Source organism: Bactrocera latifrons, unplaced genomic scaffold (genome assembly GCF_001853355.1).
Source record: "Bactrocera latifrons isolate USDA-ARS-PBARC rearing strain unplaced genomic scaffold, ASM185335v1 scaffold_95, whole genome shotgun sequence".
In the NCBI taxonomy this organism is placed as follows: domain Eukaryota; kingdom Metazoa; phylum Arthropoda; class Insecta; order Diptera; family Tephritidae; genus Bactrocera; species Bactrocera latifrons.
Window position 1 is genome coordinate 136,420 of NW_017537656.1, and position 24,340 is coordinate 160,759.

General features: G+C 36.7%; 1 protein-coding gene across 1 annotated transcript in view; it reads right to left on the reverse strand.

Annotated features, from left to right (window-relative positions):
• Positions 1 to 1,069: 1,069 nt before the first annotated feature.
• Positions 1,070 to 24,340, reverse strand: part of LOC108977781 (frizzled) — a 198,248-nt gene continuing 174,977 nt past the window's right edge. Inside the window, exon 5 of the mRNA XM_018947677.1 lies at positions 1,070 to 4,070. Coding sequence (XP_018803222.1) covers positions 3,541 to 4,070 — 530 coding nt within the window. The 3' untranslated portion in view covers positions 1,070 to 3,540. The remainder of the gene's footprint in view (positions 4,071 to 24,340) is intronic.

The following is a 24,340-nucleotide window of genomic DNA, read 5'->3' on the forward strand; positions in this document are numbered from 1 at the left end:
TATTTAAAAGACTCATATTTAAAAAACATTTTGTAAAATAAAAAAAAAATAAAAATAACAATGGCAGTCATAACGACGCCATTTCCGGCATTCCCTTGGAAAAAGGTGCATCCGCGTTGTCAGCAGAACTTCTTTCAGGATTATCTCAAATAAAAATAAAAAATACGTGTTTTAGTAAAGACAGTAAATTAGGTATTGGATGAAGGAAAACAAAAAAACAAACTAAAATTGGATTTTTGGCAGACGTTTTTATAAAAAAAATGCTAGTTTCGATGAAAATTTCTCGACAGTTTTTTTTTAATAGTTGTAATTTAATAAAACAAAAAAAAATCGATTTCTTTGAAACTGTGAAACCCATGTAACCCATGTAACCCGTTAAATCATTTAAAGTCATGAGACAAATGTTTTTTTTTTTAATTCATTCAAAGTCATATTTAATAAAAAAAAATTATTGTTTTTGGAATAGAAATTTTTAAAATATACAAATAAAGCCTGTAATTGCATGAACTCTGCTTAAAAAGATAAATTATTATTTTTTAATAATTTGTATGCCAGTTCAGTAATAATTTTAAAAATTCCGCTATCAAAAGTGCCTGTTGTTCAAAAAAGTGTTGATTTTATTTTTTGTAAATTTTGTATAATATGCATTTTTCTACAAATATTTTGAGCGAGGAAAACTTAAAAATTATGACTATAACGTCATTGCTGCAAAAATCAAGTAAATTTTCTTTTTTATACGACAAATTATTTTTATTTTAAGTTATATAATTTTTACAGGCTAACAACTTATTTTTTATGTTTTTTTAATTTGAAATATTTTTATTTATTATTTTGTCGCGCTTAAATTTTAACATGCAAGCTTATTTCTTAGAGCGAAAATTATTTCAAAATAATTCTCTTACATATTTTATTTTTCATATTCTGTACCAGCTTAATTCTAGTGTAACAAAACATTTTTGCTTAATTCTTAGTATTTTAATTTTTTTTTATTTTTGTATTTTTAAATATTTAGCACATGGAGGACGTTTTTCTTATGGTTCTTTGTTGTAGTAGAAAGTCAGTTGTAGTGTTTTTTTTTTGTAGTTTGGAATTTTTTTTTTGTTTTATATTTTCGAGTTTTTAGGCTTAATTTTGAAGAGAAGGCAGTTTGGAGAACTTTAGAAATTATTAATAAACAAATTTCGTCTGCAGATTTGATTATAGGAAAATTATAACGAAATGATAATTATTAATTTTGGACAATTATAACGTTATTAAGAACTATCCTATTGAAAAGTCGATACATTTTGCGTAAAAACTCGACCTTTACATGTTTAGAACCCAACTAAGCAGAGTGACGGATTAGAGTCTGTGTAATCCACATTCACATCCACATCAGCTATTGCGCTTAAGTCTTCGAAAATGCATAAATAAACCTATAACAGGGTGCGAAAATATGTGTGTCGGCATATTGATTTTCTCGAAATAGACTAAGGTGCTTTGAAACCGTTGCTTCAGCTATTTCGCTGTATAATTCGACAAAAATATCGGTGAATGATTCTGTAGGTCCGAAAATATATTCAATATATCTCTGTATAATGATCTCGAATTAAACGAACGTATTTCGGAATCTCTTTTTCCATTTGACAAAGTTGTATTCCACACCACGATCAGCAAAGACAGATATAACAAGCTAGGTACTAGAAATTATGGAAAAGCCAAGGCAAAATTCTCAAAGTCGTTATTTGGGCTCAGCTTGATTAGATTAGAGCACGACAGCTTAAAATGCTTTGTATTTTTTGTAAATAAGCGCAGAGATGTAAAATAACTGAGCTTAAGTACTTCCCATATTTTTAATCAAAATTAATAAAATTTATGAACTTGTGGAACACAGTACTGAAAGTGCTTTCTACAAGAAATTATAAAAAATATTTTTATTTTTGATGTATATCCTAGTGTTATGTGAGAAACGGAGTGATCTAAAATGCCTTTGAATTCCTTCGAAAAGTCTATACATTTTTATGAACTAGTGAAACACATCGTTGAAAGATACTTCTTTAGGAAATTATAGTTATTTTGGTGTTACCTGTCAAATGGAGGAATCTAAAATCGCTTTGAGTCCATTTAAAGATTCTTCCGCCAAAATATTATTAAAATACAAATTTTAGGTAGCTATTTTGTTGTTATCTGAATAATATAGTAATATAAAATTTCTTTGATACCCTTCGAAAAGCCAATTGATTTTTATGAACTTGTTAAACACAATACTAAAGTGCTTTCTCCAAGAAATTGTAAAAATATTTATACTTTTAGTGGGTATCTTAGTGGTATGTGGCATATGGAGTGATCTAAAATTGCCTTGGGTTCATTTAATAAATTTATAACTGTTTATTGACATAAGTGATCTAAAATGACTTTGAGTCCCTTCCAGAAGCTTATTGACTTTTATGAACTTATGAAACACAGTATTAAAAGTTATTATATTTCTTTAACAAGTCATATATTAATTACACTTTTCTTAATCATTTTGATGGTATTTAACAAATGGAGTGCTCTTAAATCACTTACGGCTACTTAAAAGAGCCTATTGCTTTTTAGCCAGCAATTGCGAGAAGTACGCTGTTTAGGCTCTCGATCACATATATGTAGGTGGAAATAAGAATAAAATACCGGGAATAACATATACGAGGAAATAAGAAAAATTGATTTCTTACCGAAAATGTATAAAGACCTTTTATAATTTAAACTCTTTTCAAATTGCACCTGACTATGTTGCCAATTTTCCACATTTTTGAATGTTTTGAACTTCTCAACTGCCTTCTCTTCCTGTCTGTGGAATAATACATTAAAAGTTTACTTCTTTCCAACTATGTTTAGGGCACATGTAAAGCTTTTACAACTACAAACTAATTATATCCGTTAAGTTTTTACACAATCAAAATTAAAAGTAAACTACATTATATCAATAATACGTACAATTGGAGCACTCAGACACAAAAATTTCACTTAAAATTTAATTTTGATTATTTTTTCATATTTTTTAAAAAGTTTGGAAATCGCTGAGCTTTTTAACACACTGTACTTTTTTAACATTTGCACTCAAAAGTTTCAGAAAAATGGCTAAAACACTCAATTATATTACAAACTCAAATAATTATTACAAATAGCACAAACCTACATAAGTAACACTCAATACAAATATTTTTTAAACACACACACACAAGCATAAGCAGAAGTAGTACTTAATAATCTCATTTCTTAAGTAGTTTTAATTGTCACATAACCTAACATTTTGGCTTTCACTCAATTCATTTGAGTGCAAATAACCTATTGAGCAGTTGATATAAACAACAAGGCTTTATATATCTATATGTGTTACGTAATTTTTAGGAGACTTGGGATACTACACTAACATTTTTACTGAAATATTTTACAAAATATACTCGGAACTAAAGAGAAAGGCTAAAAAAAACTCAACACACACATTACACTCACTCACGCAACGAAATCTCTCTTACACGCCTTAATTATAATATTGACCATTTTAAATATTAAACTAAACTAAACGTAAGCCTGAGCACGCGTACGCGGATCCTTCCCTTGCAGCCGCTCGACGAAGTTACGCCAACTCACCATCGTCTTACCCGAATACAACCACACGCTCGACGTAACGCCCACCAACATTGAACACAAATATTTGGCCATATAAATCTGAAAGATGGGCCGCGATTCCAAACCATCCTGGCGCAACTGCGGACATGGTATGGAGAAGGGTTTGCAAATGTCGCGATGCCATTGTATCATCCATTCATCGAAATTATAATACTCATAGAAGAGACAGCCGAGAAAACCGAGCGCCGGCAATATGAAGAGCCCCGAGAAGAAACCGATACGCATCATGAGACGCTCCAATTTATCCGTACGTTTGCCATCCGTCTTCATAACGGTACGTATGCGAAAGAGCGATACAAAGCCGGCGAGTAGAAAGAGTGCGCCTATCGAGAGATAAATACAGAGTGGTAGTATGAGGAATACGCCGAGTGAGTGTGTATCCAGTTGACCGACAAAACAAACGCCGGAGAGTATGTCGCCTGGAAAGAGAGAAATAAGAAAGATCAGAAATTAAACATCGATTAAATTGAAAGGCTTAAGTATAAAGAAAAACAATTAGCATTTGAATATTGGAGAGTTTAGCTATCCCTAAGATATTTCTGATTATATCTCGTTCCACCCAAAGAAGAACTTCCACTGTTGGTCTTTTGAAACCTTACTGTTTTGTCCAGTAGTTGAACCAATGATAGCTGTTTGATCCTTAGGGTTTGGACTTCCAACAAAATATTGAAGAATGCTCCAATGATAATTATTTCTGAAATGTTTCAACATTAGCTTCAGAATTAAGTAGATAAGGAGAGTTCTTAACATAACTAGAAACGGTTTTTTCTTCCTTCCATCAATTATCACTCGTAGTATAGTATAACTATATTTTCTTAAAGGGCTTCTGTAGGTGAATAAGGTCTTTAGGAATCTGAGAACCGCTTTTGGAAACAGCAGATACAATTTGTGAACTTTTTTGAAAGGATAGGTAGTCATACATATACAAATATATTAAAGGGCAACTGGAGCTCGATAGACTCGTGCAAGTTTTTATACAGGGTTTCTCAATGAAATATTATGCTTCTGCGTACATTTAAAATCGCTAGAAGATAATCACAGCAGTGAAAGTATGAATTGTAGCAGAGTTCCTACATATTTCTAGCATATCTATAAAATATATATTTATATAGGTACTATATACACCATCCGCATCTCTCGAATGACAACAGGAAATACAATGGAAGAAAAAGCTGGAAAATTTCAGAAAAAAATATGAGCGTATAAACAACAACGTTGGCTACCCCAATGGGGCATGAAACAACTATTGATATTGTCAGGAATGCTTTGACGGCGCCAAGTTGGAAGCCACAGCATAGTGGGGTCGGGGAAAGCCATGCGTCAATGCGTGAATTGACTATATTTGTGTATTTAAGATTCCGCTGTTGCTGCAGGCGATTTGTTGCCGACAGATAAAAGTTTTATTGCATCTATGGATTTTGTTTTTATCCGCTACGTATGCTTGTTTGCTTAAGAGGTGACAGCGTAGTATTTGATGGCGACATCAGCAATTGTTGATAGGCTAACCGAATGAGTGACAATCGAACGTTGAATGACTGCACACTGAAGCGATTTGATGACTTGACTTGCTGCATGCAATTGACAGTTTGGAGCGGCGATATTATGGTTATATACGACAAAAATGGTGTGACAATCACCAGTGAAATTAGATGACATTTTATAAAAATTCAAACACTTGAGAATGCTTTAAAATATTGTCAAAGGAGTAGCGGCATAGAATCGCAGAAATGTTTCGAATGGAAGCACCTACTGTCTTCTATCGTAATGTCGCATTTCTTTCTTGGTGATAGCTGAGAGAATGAAGTGAAATTTTTAAAAGATTAGGGAGGAAACGTAGTATCTAGGGAGAAAAAGAGAAGCAGTCGAGGCTTTATGGATAGCTTTTACTCTCTGAGGGAGTAAAACATAGTATTTAGAGAGAAACAGAAAGGCGTTACTGTTAGCCGTTTCTCTGTACATATCTGAAAATTAACCAACTTCGCTTAGCATGTTTTCTAATAAGAAAAGCTTCGACTTTACATAAACTTTGATACAAGGCTACACATCGTACCATAGATATTTAATCGCAAATTGTGTGGGAGTGACATTGGACCTATTGACAGATAAAACCAAAAAGTACAGAAGGATATATAGTTTACTTGGATAAACCGACGAAGTTTAACTCTTAAAACAGGAGACGATACAATACAAGTTCGCTACACATTATACGACACAAGGTTATAAATACTTCTACACTAATTCCATATATAAATACATATAGAGTTGTTGAGCATATTCATGCAGCAGCTCATGTCTATACACGTTCCGTTGAAAAAGATCTTGAAATGAAAGTAGTGGGATTTGGGTCCCGATAATATTTCGGTGCGCAGCGTAAGTCACAGAAGTTGGGAGAGTTCATAAAACATATCTAGTTGAAGCTTCGATAGCCTAGGTCGTTTAACCTTAGTCTCTCAAAATCGGGTTAGTCAAAAAGGCTGCCGATGGGATAATAACTATGTATATCTATATAAATTGACAAGAAGTTTGCAACATCCGGAACAGTCGGAGACTACATAAAATGTATATATGAGTGAATTTAGTCATGTTGATCAGTCTGCTTATTGTATATAAAGGAAAATTTCCTCAATTGTTGAGATATCGAACTGAAATTTGGCACCTGTACTTTTCTCTTAAATAAGATACATATTTGCTGGAACCGCCGATATCGGGTCACTATAGCATATAGCTGCCATACAAGCTGAACAAACGGCATTAAGTGCTTGTATGGAACACTTCTACATTGTACGAGATATCTACATTAAATTTGGCATGGACTATTATCTAAAATAATAATGCAATTCTCCAAGAAATTATTTAGATGGGACCACTCGGTATGGCTGCCATACAAACTGAACAATCGGAATGAAGTGCTTTCAAGGAAATTTTTTTTTTTTTTTTTTTTTTTGTAAAGGTATTATAACTTTAATGCAGCAGGATGTAACATTTTTCCTTTTGTAATTAGTTCTAGAAAAAAAATCAAAAACAAGTTATACTTTTTGAAACTTTTCAGATCCTTTAAGCTTTTATAAATAAAAACTCGCATTAAATTTTTGTCAAAAAAAAAATCCTTTAATATAATATAAATTTTAAAATAAAATTAAGCCAACTATGGCAACAACAAAATATTTCTATAATAAAATATTTCTATAAATACATATAGAAATATTTTGCTGCTAACAATAGCAACCATAGTCGAGAACAAACGCCGCCGGTGCTGCTATTTACCCAATGTGTTAAAGCAAATATTTACTTTCACTCGAAATGGAGCACTTACATAGCATAGCATAGCATACCAGCACATAGAAGTCACAAGTAGATTGCTGCAATCGCATTAAGCTTCACTTGCGCCATGATATTTTATATACACATATGGTTATTGTTGTCATTGTAGAAATGTATATATTTGTATTTACCAACCAACGGTGACATAAATGTATTTAATTTTATGCATTATTTGCTTAAAATAAAGTAATATTTAGTTAGTTGATATCTTTCTGCTTACACAGTAAACTTAAAACTATAAATTTACACTCGAGTCTCTCTCTCTCTCTCTCTGTGTACGAGCATATGAATACTAAGAGTCTATGCTTACTTGTGGCGCAAATAAATATTTACCTAACTGTCAACGTTATCAGTGAAGCACTCGATATCCAACACTTGAAATGTGACAATTCAACTGTCAAGCAAATAAATACGGCGCAAGCCTAATGACACAAGCCAATTGTAACATCTGTATGCATATATGTATGTTATCTACGGCAACATCGTCCAACTCTAAATACAACAACAACCATGACAAGCTACACTTCAGAAGGAGTAGTCACATTTAACGCCTGTCAATTTTGACACGCACCCGACGAGCTCCACGCCACTCTGGTGGTGCAACAAATGCAATTGGCAGCTCTTTTGAACACTGGAAATGCTTGTTCTTGTCTTGAGCTCTGAAAGCCAATTATAGATGACAGCTTGGCACTCGGTGGAAAAATCGCATACACTTTCTGATTTCGAACTATAAAATTATGGATTCCATGGTTAAATACTTCGTTTGAATTGGCTTTAAGTAAAGTCATCTCAAATATGAATTACTCTGAAATATGAGCTTGGTTGAGCCTCAGAAGTTGGCTCTTCAAAATGGCATACAAATAATTGTACTAACTACTTAAAGTATATGCCTATAAGTACAGTCTAATGACTCTGAACTTGTCAAAGTTTGACCAACAAATCTGGTCGCTGATTAACTTAAATCTTGAATATCAGCTTTTTGGCTATTTTCATCATTGCTTTTTACCTAATATCTGATTTGGCTGAAACATCTCACTCTCATTACTCTACTTAATCTAAAGCTAATTACTTCATCAGCGGCTTTCTCTGCCTTCTAAGGTTGCCATTAGTCCGGTGTAAATACCGGTATGTTGTCATTCTAATTACCAAAAAAATTCTCGGATTGTTAGTAACACTTTAGAATGTTTAGCTAAGCAGTTAGTGTGCAAGTGAAATTTCTTTTTCTGTCAGTGGTCACTCAGGCGCATAACTGGTTAGCGTCTTCAAAGTCAGAAGCGCCGACAATTAAGCTGCTTAATCACCAGTTAAGTACGTGTATTTTGTTGTAAACAGGCTTTTAGCAAATCTATAAGTATCCAAGTAGCGGAGAAATTCTTCTAAGCACAGAAATATATTTTTAGAAAAAAAGTCGAATCTAAATGTTGTCGATTACTACTATTTATAAATACCATTACAATTTTACACATTTCATAAATTTATATAGCTCTTTTAACAAGCTTACTGGGAATTTACGAATTCAGAAATTTCGATTATATATCATATATTAGGTTGTCAAAAAAGTCTTGTGGTATTTTTATTGAATTTTTTTTCAAATTTCAATTGTTCATAAAATTTTTTTTGATGACTCATGCCCAGCTCTTGACAGATGCTACGGCTGCTACTATGCCGGTTTCCTTCGACCAATTCAGCGATTTTATCGCAATTTTCGACGACAGGCCTTCCGGAGCGTGGCGCATCTTCGATCACCTCTACACCAGAACGAAAACGTTGAAACCATCGTTGTGCGGTGGAAATGGAAACTGTCTCGGGTCCATAAACTGCACAAATTTTATTGGCGGCTTGAGATGCATTTTTGCCTTTATCGTAGTAGTACTGTAAAATATGTCGTATTTTCTCTTTATTTTTCTCCATCTTTGCGACGCTATAACTCACAAACGACTTAAAAAAACAACAATCAATCAAACACGATGCGACGAATAAAGCTAGAACTACACGCTCTCAACGCCAATTTGCGAAAATACCGCAAGAATTTTTTGACAAACTAATGCAACTATTATTCAGATTTGCTTTTTAAGAGTCTTAACGTTTAGGCTTTTCAGTTAAAATTTCTTAACATGTATTTATGGAATCACAAAACAATGAGCCCTTGCAAATATTTGCTAATTTTATTGAATTGTGATAGTTGACTGGCCCTGAATATCTGTTTAGTAAGTCTTTCCGAATACAGAGATTATGATATAATCATCAAGGTGATACATTGTCTTTCGAAATATGTCTGCATAACAAAACTAGTTGACAGATTGTTTCCTGACGAGATATTTTTACTTCTTATGCATTAGGGTATGTCAGGCTTAACTCTCAATCAGAACTTAGCAGTATTTTACTACTCACGAACAGCTGACCGAAAGGTTGGTATAGCTAATTCTATTATGTCTCCTGACTACTTTGCTTTCAGTAGAGAAAATTATAGTTATAAACTGGAGATTTTCCGGATGGTCTAACTTTTTACTGCAGCGAATAGTTCTTACTTAGAAAATAGTATCGAACTTAACGAACAGCCTTATTTATTCCAGACTATTTTGAATAGCTATAGAAGAACAAATGCGCTTCCCAGTCCTTCACTTTTAACGCAGAAATCACATTAACTTTGTGATCTTATATGTATAGTATGTAGGAGACAATATTGTCGATAAATAATATAACCGGTAATTGTTATTTGGGTATGAAACGGGATCTTGCTCGACTCGTCCCGGTAATGCTGATTTCTTTTTAAAAAGAGTATCATAAATAAGTGTCTTTGCACATGGTTGATCGTGTGAAAGGTGATACTAATTGCTTTTTTGGATATTCGTGGTTTGGTACATCATTAATTTGTTCCGGAGGGACAAACTGTCAATAAAGAGTTATGCTTGTGAAAAAACAAAGTGGTTTTAAGTAGATCGTAGAGATAAAACAAAATTCGCTGAAGGAACGGAAGGCCATGCAAAAAGTGCTTCGAGGTCCAGAAGAATAGTTGGCATAAGTGTATTACATCTGGCGGAGATTACTTTGAAGACGAAGAAGTAAATATTCATAAGTAATTAAATAGTTTGCGTTTTATTTACAATTTCCGAGAACCATTTGGTCACAATATATGTATATTATCGCTTCAGTATTTGGTTAATGTCCATCTATCGGCATCAGTGATAATAATATCGAAAGGGTTAACGAAGCAGTGCTTAAGCAATGACGTACGCGTTTGTATCAGAGAGGTTCCAGAGGATATTTCCATCGATTGTGGATCAACTCAATACATTTTGGTTAATGTTTGGGTTATGAAGCGTTTCAGTGCTAGACTCGCGACAAAAGGCACTGAGTTTTATGCAGAGACAGCGTTGTGAACGTCCAAAGAGATGCTAGTAGCAGCCTACATTCATCATCTGACAACAAAATGTGGATTTATGAGATGAAACGTAGCCGAAAAAAACCAAACTCCGCACTGTAAAATATTATAGCTGAGGCTTATAGCAAGTGTATGAAATATTGGTTCAAGCATTGAAGTGATTGTATTGGCTCAGGGGCCTACTTTTGTATTCAAATATGTGAAAATGTAGATTTTTCTCTTCCGCCGAATCGAATTTGATGGTACTTCCGAACAAAAAATTACACAAAACGGAGTGTGATCCCATTAAGTACTAGTTAGTATGAGGAAAGTGTGTGTATGTTTCTTACGAACATAATGTAGATCAGAAATAGAATTAAAGAGGTACTGAGGCATCCTTTAACTCTACTCCAATCATTCGAACCATTCCAAATACTATCTAGAACAAATTCAAAGAAACCACACATTTTAATCAAGTTTCCTCCTTTAATGGTTTTCACACCCCGCTTGAATATCAAGTCTAGATTGTTTTCTTCGCTCTTTTGTAATAAACCCCATAATGTCTGCTTGTTTGCGGTATCTTTTTACGATCGCGCAAAATAAACTCGAAAAGCGATACTAAAAACCGAAATGTATTCTTTGAAATACTTAAATGGTGAAATAAAATTTTACAAGACAAGTAGATACTAACAGCAAGCGGTGCTGTAAAGTGACAGTGATGGTAAAAAGTGTAATGCAAAAATTGTGGATATTAAAAACGACTTGTTGTACTCTTTAAGACAAGGAAATAAAGTGCCTTTCGCTTACAATCTCGACATGAATGCGAAAATATTACGAAACCGAGAGTTTTATGCGCGATCTTTTATGGCATTTTCACATAATCTTTATTGCTGATAATTGCTGCACAACAAGCGCTTTTGTGGGTAGCCACTTACCGGGTTTATGACGGCGGTACTAAAGTTGTACTTGTTATATATTTTATTATATTTTAATTTTTGGTAAATTTTTGCCTGAAATGAGTAACGTGCATTTTTAACATTTTTAATTCGTTGGCTGAAATTCATGTGAAACTAAAAGACGTAATAAATGCGCGCACAGTTTCACAGCCGCTGTAGTGTGTCTTGGCGAAGAGACAAGAAATCTCTGGGGAGACTGACAGCGAACTAATGACTGCTTACAAAATCAGCAGAAAACTAAAAATACGCCGCCAGCAGAAAGAAGAAATACTACAATAGGCAGATACTATACTTCAATACCCTTTACAGGTGCTTTCTAAGCAAAATTTCAGATCGACATCTCAAAAACTGAAGGACTAATATTTATAGTTAGATGGAGAGGCAGACGCACTTGACTGAATCGACTCAGCTCATCGCGGTGAACATTTAAATATACTATACTATATATAGACTTTATAGAATCTTCGACGTTTCCTTCAATGTTATAAACATCGTGACAATATTACTGCATCCTGTTGAAGGTATAAAACACATCACATTGCCAACGCTGTTGCAAGTTGCGCTTAAAGATCGCGCCATCAGCTGACATTAAAGTACTCATAGTTCATAGCACGTTTGCTGCTGGCCACCGTACCGGCACACAATAGCGACTGTCTTGATTTATAAATAAATTTCTAAGTATGTCTGTAAGTATGGAGCCTCATCCAAGTGGCAACATCTCACAGCGGCGACTCAATCGACTCGCATGCAACACAATGCTATCGATTGCCATGAAGTAGCAGAAGTAAAAGAAGCAAACGTAGTCATGGAAGGAGACATTTGAGATTTCCATTGTGTTGCAATGAAGAATGCGTCAATGTATAAATGACAAAAACAACAAAGCGTATGTTATAAGATATGCAACAAAACTGGTATAGTGCGCATACAATAAAGCTCCATACATGCAACTAATAAATAGGAATAGAGTCCCAGTGGTATTGAGACTAAGCTAGAATTTTGTACAGTCAACGCGAGGAATTGGTAGAGGCATGCGGCGAAGGCTTGCGACAGTATTTCAAGCAAATGTTTTGAAAAATTTTTTATAAAAATATTTCCTGCTAGTTGCTGAGCAATTTCTTCTTCTGTCGTTCAGAGCAGTTACACAATGTAAAGACTGGCAAAAATAGTGACTAGCTCAGCATTACGGTATTATTTCTCGAGTTAGTAAAACCTTTTGAAAAACTGCGGTTTGCAGGCAGGTTAGATTAGCTTAAGAAGTCGATCTTACAGTGATCTCCGTTGGGCAGCATACCGCTCTTGTGGTATCCAAAACTATCATAAGATCCTTACATATCGAGAAAGCGCTTTGAATGTGTCACAAATTTGTAGAGACCGTCAGTTTCGGCTATGTCTCATGGTTCGCTGAGGGCAAATGGTTACTGCCAAGATGTGTCAAGCTCAGTTCTGCCAGTAAGAACCTATATGATTGTGGCTAGATGAAGTTTGTTTAGAGCAAGTAATGAAATAGAGTGTCTGTGCGTGCTATGTAGAGCTGCAGGCCACAAGAATCTTCTAGGAGCCAAGCAAAACGCTTGCAAATTCCATTGATACAATGCCAGAACACAAGACGCCTTTGGAGATCCAACTCAGTCCCATTTCCATGTGAACAGCGCAACGGTACTTTCTCTGTCCAGCTCAGTGGCTTTGCAGCAAACGTGTCTAATGATGAAGTAGCTTAGTACTGTTAACAGCGAAAAGACACACTCAGCTGCAGTATTGCCGTTTTTCTGTCCTAGTGAATACTCACCTCCCTGAAAGAGGCTGCACTTTGTAGCAGTACATCTACCACTTTTATAGCAGTCATTTCTGGCTCAAAAACACAACTGTGGTCCGGTAGCCTAAAGCTAAGATTGATGGTGAGGTCCTTAAAAAAAATTCTCACTTAAAACTTCCCTCTTAGCTTCTACCCATCCGCGGCCACTTAACCTAGAACAATTTTGAACTGGTTTGCTTTATCATATACAGATTATTATTTATAGTATTTTATGAACTTAGTGCCAGTTGGTGTTGTCAATCTAGCTATTCGGCTGTTCTCGAGTGACCCTCCTATAAGGGATTTGCAAATATAATTTTTAAGTCCTACATATACACCTTGAGGATGGAGCCAAATGTAGAAGTTCACTCAAGTTGGAAATGTTCTCAGAGCTCCATTCACTTGGGAGTGAGCATATAGCTGAAGCAGATCACGACTTCCGGTCTCAGACAAAGTATCGATAGCAAAAAAAAAATACGTTTAAAGACGTGCTAAAGTGGAAACGCAAAACATCCTTCTCCAAAGTTGAGCGCTGGGATTGGAACCCACCACGTAAAGAAACACCCCCAAGGAAAAGAAGAGAACTTCGGATGAGAGACCCTCATCTGATGACGATCTTAGTCTTAAGGATTGGTATTTAAGGGCATACACCTGTAATGTAATGTTGATTGAAAAGAAGCCGCTGTTCCTCTAGTTGATGTCCTAGTAAGAGTAGAGGCTGACATCACCGCCGTCCAAGAAATGAGACGAATTATCTGTTATTTAGAGAGACACTCTACCGCCGAGTCCTTACATTCAGGACGGTGGAAGTTCTTCAACATATCGATGATATGGTTCCACGCCCGGACGTCCTCTACGAGCGCTTGGAGCGCAACTATGAGAGTGATTCCAATGCATTAACAACAACGTCAGTCTCGAAGTCCAGCGCAGAATTACTCTTGCCAACAGGTGCTACTTCAGACTGAAAAGGCAATTGAAAAGTAAAGACCTCTTTCGACGAACAAAGATCAAACTCTACAAGTCACTTATCGTCCCCGCCTTGCTAAAGGGTGCAGCGGCATGGACGATGACAACATCTGATGACGCGACGTTACGAGTTTTCGAAAGAAAGGTAATGCGTATGACGTAGACGTATGTCGATGGAACGATGAGCTGTACGAGTTATACCACGACATTGACATAGTACAGAGAATTAAGAGAAAGCTGCTACGCTGGCTAGAACATGTTGTCAGAATGGATAATAACCTTCCAGCTCTGAGAGTATTCGACGCAGTACCCACCGGAGAAAGCAGAGAAAGAGAAATAACTCCACTCCCTTGGAAAGACCAGGAGGAAAGTTTTATTTATTTATTTATAATTATTCATATAACAAAAAGAGTTTTATTATATAAATAAATAAATGCAGCACTGGCTACGAGGCCTTCAGCCAGGAGGAAAAGAATCCGGCTACACTTGGAATTTCCAATTGGCGCCAAATAGCGAAAAGGCAGAACGACTGACGCGCTGTTGTAAACTCGGCTATAATCGCGTAAAGGAAGTCTACGCCAATAAGGAAGAAGAAGAAGGTATAATCTAGAGAAGCTTAATATTTTTTGGTTGAAGTAAAAGTTATAAGAAAAACTGATGCAAAGTACAATTTTATTATTCCGCATCCAATTAATCATTTGCTTCTCTGTTCTGCCAGATCAAATGCAAATTTTTGATTCAATCTACTTTGAAATCCGAAAGACACCTGCTTTTTTTCACATGAGGCAGTAAATGTACAAATATGACAAACACAGCTGAGCGCTATTTTTAGAAGAAGGACACCGAAAATGAAAAAGTATAAAGAATGGGTGTAGGAAAGACATATATACACGCATACACATATACTTATTATATATCTTTTTATAGATATATATTACACAAAACTCAATAAAAATCAATATCAAATGAAATTCTGTTTGCAACATGCCACAATCAAGCAATTGATGAGCCAACAGTACCAACCATGCGATAAACCATGCAACCAGTTAGCCAGCTATGCAACAAACTACGGCTCATGCGGCCAGCAAGCCAGTTACGGCGGCGAAAAACTCGTTATAGACATTTTGAATTCGAATTGAAGAGATAAGAGTGGCTGATAGGCGTCTGAATGTTGCAGGGATGAGCACAAAAGACAGGATTGCGCGGCTGGGTGGTGGGCGGAAGGAAGTGTAAGCGGATGCATGCAACTGTCGGCATACACACGCAAACATATACACACACACTTGGCTGACAGTTGACGCTGCCGCAGCTTTTGTGACAATTGCGATGAGCACAGCAAGTGGCTGTCAGCCGGCGAGGAGTGCAGCTTCAACAAGCGGCGAACGTTGAGGCGGCAGCCTGCAAAATGAGCCACACAAAACAACAGCAATGAGGATAAGTTCGCAATGCTGCTCTTATTTTGTGGTCAAAGACACTGCATACAGTACATACAAGCACACAAATATAATTGCAGGCAGTTGCCGCAACTGTCGGCGCAAACGTGACACATGCGCAAGCGCAAGCAGGAATGCATGACGATTGCTTGTTGCCAGCATTTATGCACGCTTCTACACACACACACACATATATACATATTTATTGTATATATGTATTTATGTATGCCGGCAACACTATTGTATTTATGTGGCACAAAGTTGTGCCATTGCATTCGGCGGTGGCATAAAGAATGCGTGCTGCTATGTGGCAATGTTGCTTGTTTGCAAGTTTACTGCTGCTTAGCGCATTGTGTGTGCAATTCACATTGGTAGCAACAACTAATTGTAGTGACATTGCGTCTGTCAGTCGCTGTATTATATATGTGGCAAGCATGCTTGCTGCCAGCGTCTGCCTAAAATGCTTACAACACCGCTGTAAAGTAGGCTGCTTGCCATTGTTTTTCAATTATGTTGCATGTGTTGTTCTTGTTTTTGCAGCCACACTGCGATTTTCGCTTTCTATTGTAGGTTTGTGTCGCCATTGTTGTTAGATTTTAGTTCGCCGTTGATGAAGTGCCGACAGGCGAGTTACCATTTTCGGTTTAAATCATTTCAGTAGGGTTCAAAGGCAACACAATTGAAAGGCAATAAGAATGTATGTTTCAGTGTTATTTAGAACATTAAGAGTACAGTTGTGGCAACAAATTTTTTGTGGCAGCTATCATTTAACTATGGGAACACTTTTGCATGCCGCAAAACGTGAGTCCTACCATCTTCTAAGCTTTTTTTCGGCTAAGTATCAATATCCCAGACTCTTACTACGATTTTAGACTCCACTTCTAAGCTGTTTTGAACTTACGACTAACCCTGCGGATGCGAACTATGTAAAAGCTAGCAATGCCAGTTTTAGCAACTAAAGCTAGAACCAATCTTGCTAGCCAAAAAAATCAACTCGGCAAGTAACGTGACCCGCCACATGCAGCTGGAATGACTGGCGCTTAATTGAGTACCGCTGCCAAGCTGGTTAATGTCCTAAAGAGTAAAGGCTGACATCACCGCCGACCAAGAAGTGTGATGGATGGGCCCAGGACTGAAACGAGAACGTCTTTGTGTCATTTACTACATATCATAAAGGAGCCCGAATTCGGGATTCGTGGTGGGAGAGAAACTCTGTCGTCGAGTCCTGGCATTCACACCGATGGATGAACATCTAGTCACAATCCGTATCAAAGCGTGGTTCTTCAACATATCGCTGATTTGCGCCCAGGCCCCGACGGAAGAGAAGGACGATGTGACCAACGATGAATTTTGTGAGTGCTTGGAAAGCACTTATGGCGACTATAACGCCAGGGTGGGCAAAGAAGATATCTTTGACACTACGGTCGGTAAATTCAGCCTCCACGAGGAAACATCCCCAAATGGGTTGAGGCTGATTGACGTCGCTGGGACCAGAAGTATGGTTATTTGTAGAACTAGATTCCAGCATAGCAAATTCATAACGCTATCTGGCTGTCTCCCGATCGAAAGGCCATCAACCAGTTCGATCATGTTGTGATAGACGGAAGAAATGTCTCCAGTGCTTTAGGCATGCGTATGCTCCGAGATCCTAACATCGATTCGGACCACTATTTTGTTGCAGCCAAGGTACGCATGTCAACAAACACAAAGGAAGTTTCGACGTCAAAAAGCTGAAATCACAACAGATTGCCGAACGATTTTCTTCACGACTTGATCTCCTTCACTCTGAGAGCACTTATCAGCAACTCGTTATAAGGGAGCGACATTTGAAGCTCCTTACGAATAGCTGCAAACGAAATCATTGGTTTCCGGAAAGTGCAAGAGAAGCGCTAGTATGATGAGGAGTGTCGCGTCGTACGGTAGAGAAAACAGACTGCCTACTTCGAAACGTTGTTATCGACCACAACACGCACGGGATAGGATAAATACCGAGAGTTGAAGAGGGAAGCGAGGCGAATTTGTAGACGAACACAGGAGAGCGGCCGAAATGTATGAGTACGAAGAGCTTGACACGCTTGCTGACAGTGCTAATGCATGAAAATTCTACGAAAGGATGCGGCAACTAACAGAAGATTTCAAGACTGGAGCCCACTCTTCTAAAGCCCCCAAAGGTGATCTAGTTATTGATATTCACATTATACTAAAATTATGCAGAAAACAATTCTCCAGTCTGCTGAACCGCAGTGAAAGTGTAACGCCAAGAGAAGGCGAACTTTTTTCACCGCTGATGAAATTTGGTATTTCCAAATTAAATTTCCTTATAACTATCTCGGAAGGAAAAGTTTTAAATCTTAGCTCATAATCAAAACTCACAAAAAGGAAAATTGATGGAAAGAAGCTTTCAGCTTTGATGGGTTTAGCAAACGCTATTGAACTGAAGACATATTAACCAGTACATAATTATAGTAATGGTTGAGACTTTATTGAGCATATGTTCTATAAGTAGTTCTCTGAAGGTTAGAAGAACCCTTATTAGACATAAACAACCTGCAATTGTCAACCCGACGGTTCTTAACTCCACATTTCCTCTACTAAAAGTAAAAAAAAATCCACTTTTTAAACTGCTTTGGACTAAACAACCTCCATACTAATTGCTACAAAACTTTTCCAACGCGAAATAATTAAAAACTTTTCTCGCCAGAAGGTTAAAGCCATTATCTACTTTGCTTACCACAAAATCTCTGAACGCAAAACTATAATGATCACACTCCAAACGCATTAAAATTGCGTAAAAGTGAAAAATAATTGGCGTCAAACTATTTGCGTGAAACGGTGGAAATGTTATGACACAAAACGCAAACACAAGCGGCAACCGGAAGCGAAGAGTGAAAAAGTGTGAATTACGCGCACCTCAACATAATTGTTTTCAAAGTTGCACACATGAGCAGCGGCATAATGGTACGTGCCACAAACGGTAGCACATGTGATGGCGCACATGCCGACAGCCTCCAGCTAACAGTCAACTGCCGCTTGACGCACTAACTGTTAAGTTATTTATTTCGTTTGCTGTTGTTGTTGTTGTTAAAGTGATAATTCAGCATGCAAGGGTAGCAGTTACCATGTGGCAGAGTAATTAAAATGTTTAAGTGGAGTTTTTCACAGTCATTTTTCAGTGTACAGTGAATTAGTTTTACGTGCCTAAATGTATATGTGTGTGGACGGGAACCAGTGGAGGTGCGCTGTGGCGTATGAGCAACCTTGGAAAACATAGTAAAGTAATAGTTTTGTGTGTGATTATTTCTTAAAACTGTGGTTGTGTGTGTGCGGGTATGTATGTAAAAATGTGGTTTAGGGCGTTTAAGCATTAAAATGGATTGAAGCATTTAGAAATATAAGAAAATTATTTTTAGAAAAGTTGGTAATCATAAAATCAAAATTTTTTAACTTTTTTAAAACAGTTGTTGTTGGATTACATGCAAAAATGCAACGACTCATTAATAACTTTCACAAGTGCTTTTTTTATTGCAATATATGGTATGAACGATCTTTATCTTGATTTGGAGCGGTCAGTTTGTATGGCAGCCATACCATATAAACGTCCGATCTGAACAAATTCTTCGGAGACTGGAGCGCTGCTTTGGATAATAATCTGTGCTAAATTTTGTGAAGATAGCTTGTCAAATACGAAAGTTTTTCATATAAGTACTTGATTTGGATCGATCACTTTGTATGGCAGCCATAAGCTAAAGTGGTCCGATCGGAACAATTTCTGCTGTGATAATACCGTTGTTTTAGAAAATAATCCATACCAAATCGCGTGAAGATATCTTATTAAATAAAAGAGTTTGCCATATATGAACTTGATGTGGAGCGGTCAGTTTGTGTGGCAGATGTATGCTATAATAGTGCGATGTGGCCAATTTCTTCTGTAATTATGCCGTTGTCTTAAAAAACAATCCGTGCCGAATCCCGTGCAGATAGCTCATCAAATAAAAAAGTTCTCCATACAAAGATTTTATTTGGATCGGGCTGTTTGTATGACAGCTCCATACTATAGTGATCCGATATCGCCCGTTCTGACAAGTGAGCAGCTTCTTGTGGAAAAAAGCACAATTGCAAAATTTCGGAGCGGTATCTCAAAAACAGATTGATTAGCTCGCGTATATATATATATCAAGTACTCCATTGCGCCTCCGACAATTCCTTCAGGGGCTTACCAAATTCATGGTTTACTTATATTTAAATCGTCACTACCATTTATTAACTGCTTAAATCCAGCCAAACACTCTAAAATGCTTTAAATTCTTACAACATATACACACTCACACAAAGTAGCGACCTCTCAGTCGCCACATTCAGTCCGCACAAGTGGAAACAAAGCATCAACTCGCTCACAATCTGTGGCAGCCATCTGTGCGTGCTGACATATCTTGACTGCCAGCGCACACAGCGGCCTGTGGCCACTAGCTGCCAACTAGTGGCAGCACGACCTGTCCATTTGACCTATCCCACCAAGCACACACACGCACCGGCTCCTCCATGCGGTCAACAGCGGCAGCAACAATTGCTAGCAGTTAAGCCGCGTTGCTGAAATATGAATAATGTTGATGCTGTAAACACTAGTAGCCAACAAGCGGCGTGGCACGGTGGTATGACTTATGTGGAGACAAAAAGGGGCATATACATACATATATGCCGCATGGTGAACGCGCAGCTGTGACTCGACCAGCCGGAGCGCAAGGTAAATAATTGAGGTATGCTGCGGCACTTGAGGATGAGTGCGAGCTTATATGTAGGCAAACAGATATACAGACAGATATATATATATATATATATATATGTAAATATGCTACGTAACTAAATATATATATGGACGTTCAGTGAGTATGGTAAAGGCTTGGAAGTTGCCAGCAAAAATATGTTTATGTGAAGTCCACTACAAATGGGTAAGTTCAGAAGCTCTGTATGCGTAAGTATACAATCTATAAATATATATCTATATATATATATATATCTGTACATGTGTACATATATACATTTTATGCGAGATAAGCCCTCATGAATAGCGTCAAAAGTAGGCGGAGGCGTGCAAGCGTACAAAATAATTATGGCTACTGTGTGGCTGAGTGGGCGTGAATGTGGCACCTAAATGGGAGCGAGCAGCACATAGATGCATAAACATAACTAACATGCATGAAACATATATATAATGTATATACATATATACACTTGACTACCACGTAGCGCCTTCGTAACTTCATTTATGGCATGTTAAGGGTCAGCCAGTGGACACATTCATCAAATTGTTTATCCTTTGCTCCGCTGCGGCAGTGCGGATTTGGTTAGTGACTCTACATGTTGAGCTATGAAAACGAATGCCACCCGCATGCAACATAAATCTCTATTTGCTTTGCTGTAATATCACTGTAATCTCAGTTAAATTGTTGAAAAATTACTAGCATATTTTTTGGAGTTATAACTTTGAGGGAAAACAATTGGATATCGCGTGGCCGCACATTGAAAAATAAGTGGGTAAATATTCATATTCCGACTTATTTATTTAAATTATGTGGGATTGACTATTATATGACTTATATAAAAACAAATCAGCGCAGAAGTTCACTGTGGAAAAAGGAGTTATAAATATTTGAATTTTAAGTATAAAATTTGAGTTTCCACAGATGCTTTAGAACTTTAGAGCGCACTCATTTCATACCACGATCTTTGTAGTGAAATACTGTAGTAAATATAATACGAAAACAAAAGATCATTAACTGAAGATATAATACTCTCATTTCTGATATAAAAAGATCTTCATCTTGCTTTTGATCAGTCAGTTTGTATGGTGGATATATGCTTTGGTGGTCCGATCTGTATGTAACCTTCGGTTGTACCGTTTTCTTGGATAATAATCCATGCCAAATTTCGTAAAGATCCGTTGCCACATAAAAGAGTTTTCCATATTGGAATTTTCATGGATTTCGATCGTTCGTTTTATAGGTTATACAGTTGCTTTGCTCAATAATCTATATGAAATACCTTTTCAAATAAATATACTCCCCAACCAAGGACTTGATTTCGATCTATCAGTTTGTTTGACAGCTAAATGCTATAGTGGCTCTACAACGGCGGTTTCATCAAATGAGCAGCTTCATGAGAAGAATAGGACGTGTGCAAAATTTTAGACACGCAGCTCAAAAACTAAGAGACTAATTCATGTATACATAGATTGGTGATCAGATAAACAGACAGACAAACGAACATGGCTTAATCTACTCAGCTCGTCGCTCTGATCACTTAAACATATATAAATTATGGGGTATCCCACGTTTCCTTTTGTGTGTTACAAAGTTTTTGGCAAACTGAATATACTCCGTTCAGAGTAGAAATATCGTAAAAATCTCACAGTATTTCCTTTTACTTTAGAAACAAACTTTGTAGCATTGCCCAATACTAGGTAGGGGTTTTCGGGTAAAATGAAGCCACACAGCGGCTCTAATTTCAGAATACAATATCGTTTAGTTTATATCTATTTATCTCTCTCTCTCCTTATCTCCCCTTCTCTCTGACTCCTTCACATCTCATTCATCAAATCCTCAAAATGCATTTCTTTATCTTTCTTTTGCTTTCTCTCTAATCCCTTCACTTTTATTTTCTTAATTTCAGAAAATTCTTTACTCTATCTCTTTTACTTTTTTCTCTCAAAGTTTTAAGCTCTCTCACATTCTCAAATTATTTTTGCTATCAATTCCTCAAAAATTCATTTATGACAATTGTGACAATCAGAAATCTAAATTAGAAGATATTTCACAGGATTGAAACTCTTGACCTTTGCTAAAGAGCCAATGATTTACAAATGAATCTATACTATACATGTATAATAAAATCAGTATTTATAGGAATTCTAAAAAGAAACTGTGTATCTTAATCAGTTAGAAAACAGCCAACTAAAACTTCTAAAGTTTCCTCGAGGACCGTATTTCTGCTAAACTCAAAGAGAGAAAAAGGAGAAGGAGAAAAACAGGAGGATTCCTGTTACAAATTAGTGCTAGCCGTTAGGTAGATACATTTCCATGCGGCCTGTCATTAAAATTAAACCTACTTTATTGAATTATAATCTTTTAAAACCTCATATATTGTAGTGAGATTTTGAGGATCCGTTTATATAACTAGTAATATATTTCAAGTCAGATTGTCATCAATGAAACAATCAAGTATCGACTACTTCTTAGTGGTCGATCTTCAAACTATTTTTATTTATTTTTGCAGCACCGTTATTGTGTTTTTTTTTTTTACATTTTCCTCGGATAATCGATATGAGCCTTTTTTTTGAGCGATTGACAATTTGTGTGGGAACCAACCCATAATATACATAATATCAGTTTGGTATGGCATATATACTTAGTTTCCGGGACAACAACTGATTTTCAACTACCTGCCGAAAATTTGCCTTGGAGTGATCTACGACCTCGATTGAATTCACTATACCATCGGAAATCACCAGTTCTTGATGAAGCATCATCGCCAAATACCAAATTAAGCTCTTCGAAGCACCCTTGAGGAGTTAGTCCACGTCGAAATTTGTAAAAAATAATCACGTGAAAATGTTCGACATTAAATCCCATTTTTGGATCGAGCAGAATATTTTAAGTTACTGTAAATAACACAAATAAGGCTTGTATGTGAAATGTTTCGATTACGTATAGCATCAAAAAAGTCAAACTTTGCAAAAAAAGTTATGCGTTGCCAGATTGCAACACTAGTGTTGCCAAATCCTGAGATATAAAAGGTAACATAAAAGACATTTTTCGTCGGCAAAGAAACTAGCTTAATCACGAACATACTATATGTGAAATTTACAAGACTTTTACGTGGAATGCTACTAGTTTGCTTGTGTGTGCGAAATATTGGCTGATGGAACCAAATTTCTGACAGAAAGCTTAGAAGCAACATCTTTAGACCTCAGAAGACAATTGTATTATACTAATGAACTACCAACTACTTCAACCCAAATTTCGAATTTCCAAATTGTTGTTTTTGATGCAAAAGCTACGTACCGCACAACTCGTTTGTGCAACAAATCGCTGCATGCCAATAAATCCATAAACGAAACACAAACACGCTACTGAAAAACAACTATCTAGACGCTTAACGCCTGCAATGATTGGCGTTGGCTGTCTGGGCCCCCAAGGGACAAATGTTAACTGCATATTTGTCCAAGTGCAAATATGTCGGTGAGTAGGTACCACCATTTACAAAAATGAATGTGAGCATACAACACAACGCAACCATAAATGTGAACTGAGGCAAATAGTTTTTGGCTAAGAGACTGAAAAGTGTAAAAGCAGCGCGCTTGCCACAAAAGCCATTAACATGGTTGCATGCTACTACGCAGTCGCAACAATTAAATATAGACAAGCGTTGAGTGATTCCACACAACCGCTGCATGGCATGTGGCAGCAAGCGATATTTGAAACCCCAGAGAGGTGACACAGAAGCCAGTCGGTTGCCGTTAGTGGAAACGGAGAAGCTCTAAGCGTGCTTGAAGTTTACAGCAAACGCTAGCTGATCAATCATAAACGCCACAAATGTGGCTGGGAAATACATAGTTGTTGGTCTATCGCAAATTCAAATTCAAGCAAACGCTTCAAAGTTTTCCATATTTTATGGCATGCCATTTGAGCAATGCTTGCAAATTTGGCCAAAGCCATAATGTCGGTAATCATATTTGTGTGCGCAGACTTTATATGCAGCTAAGCACACATGTGTTCAAACATACATTTGTACATACGCACTTTTGCTTGTACATTTTTGTGGCTGCAACATGCAACATGCGCTTTGGGGGACATTAAAATGTCCA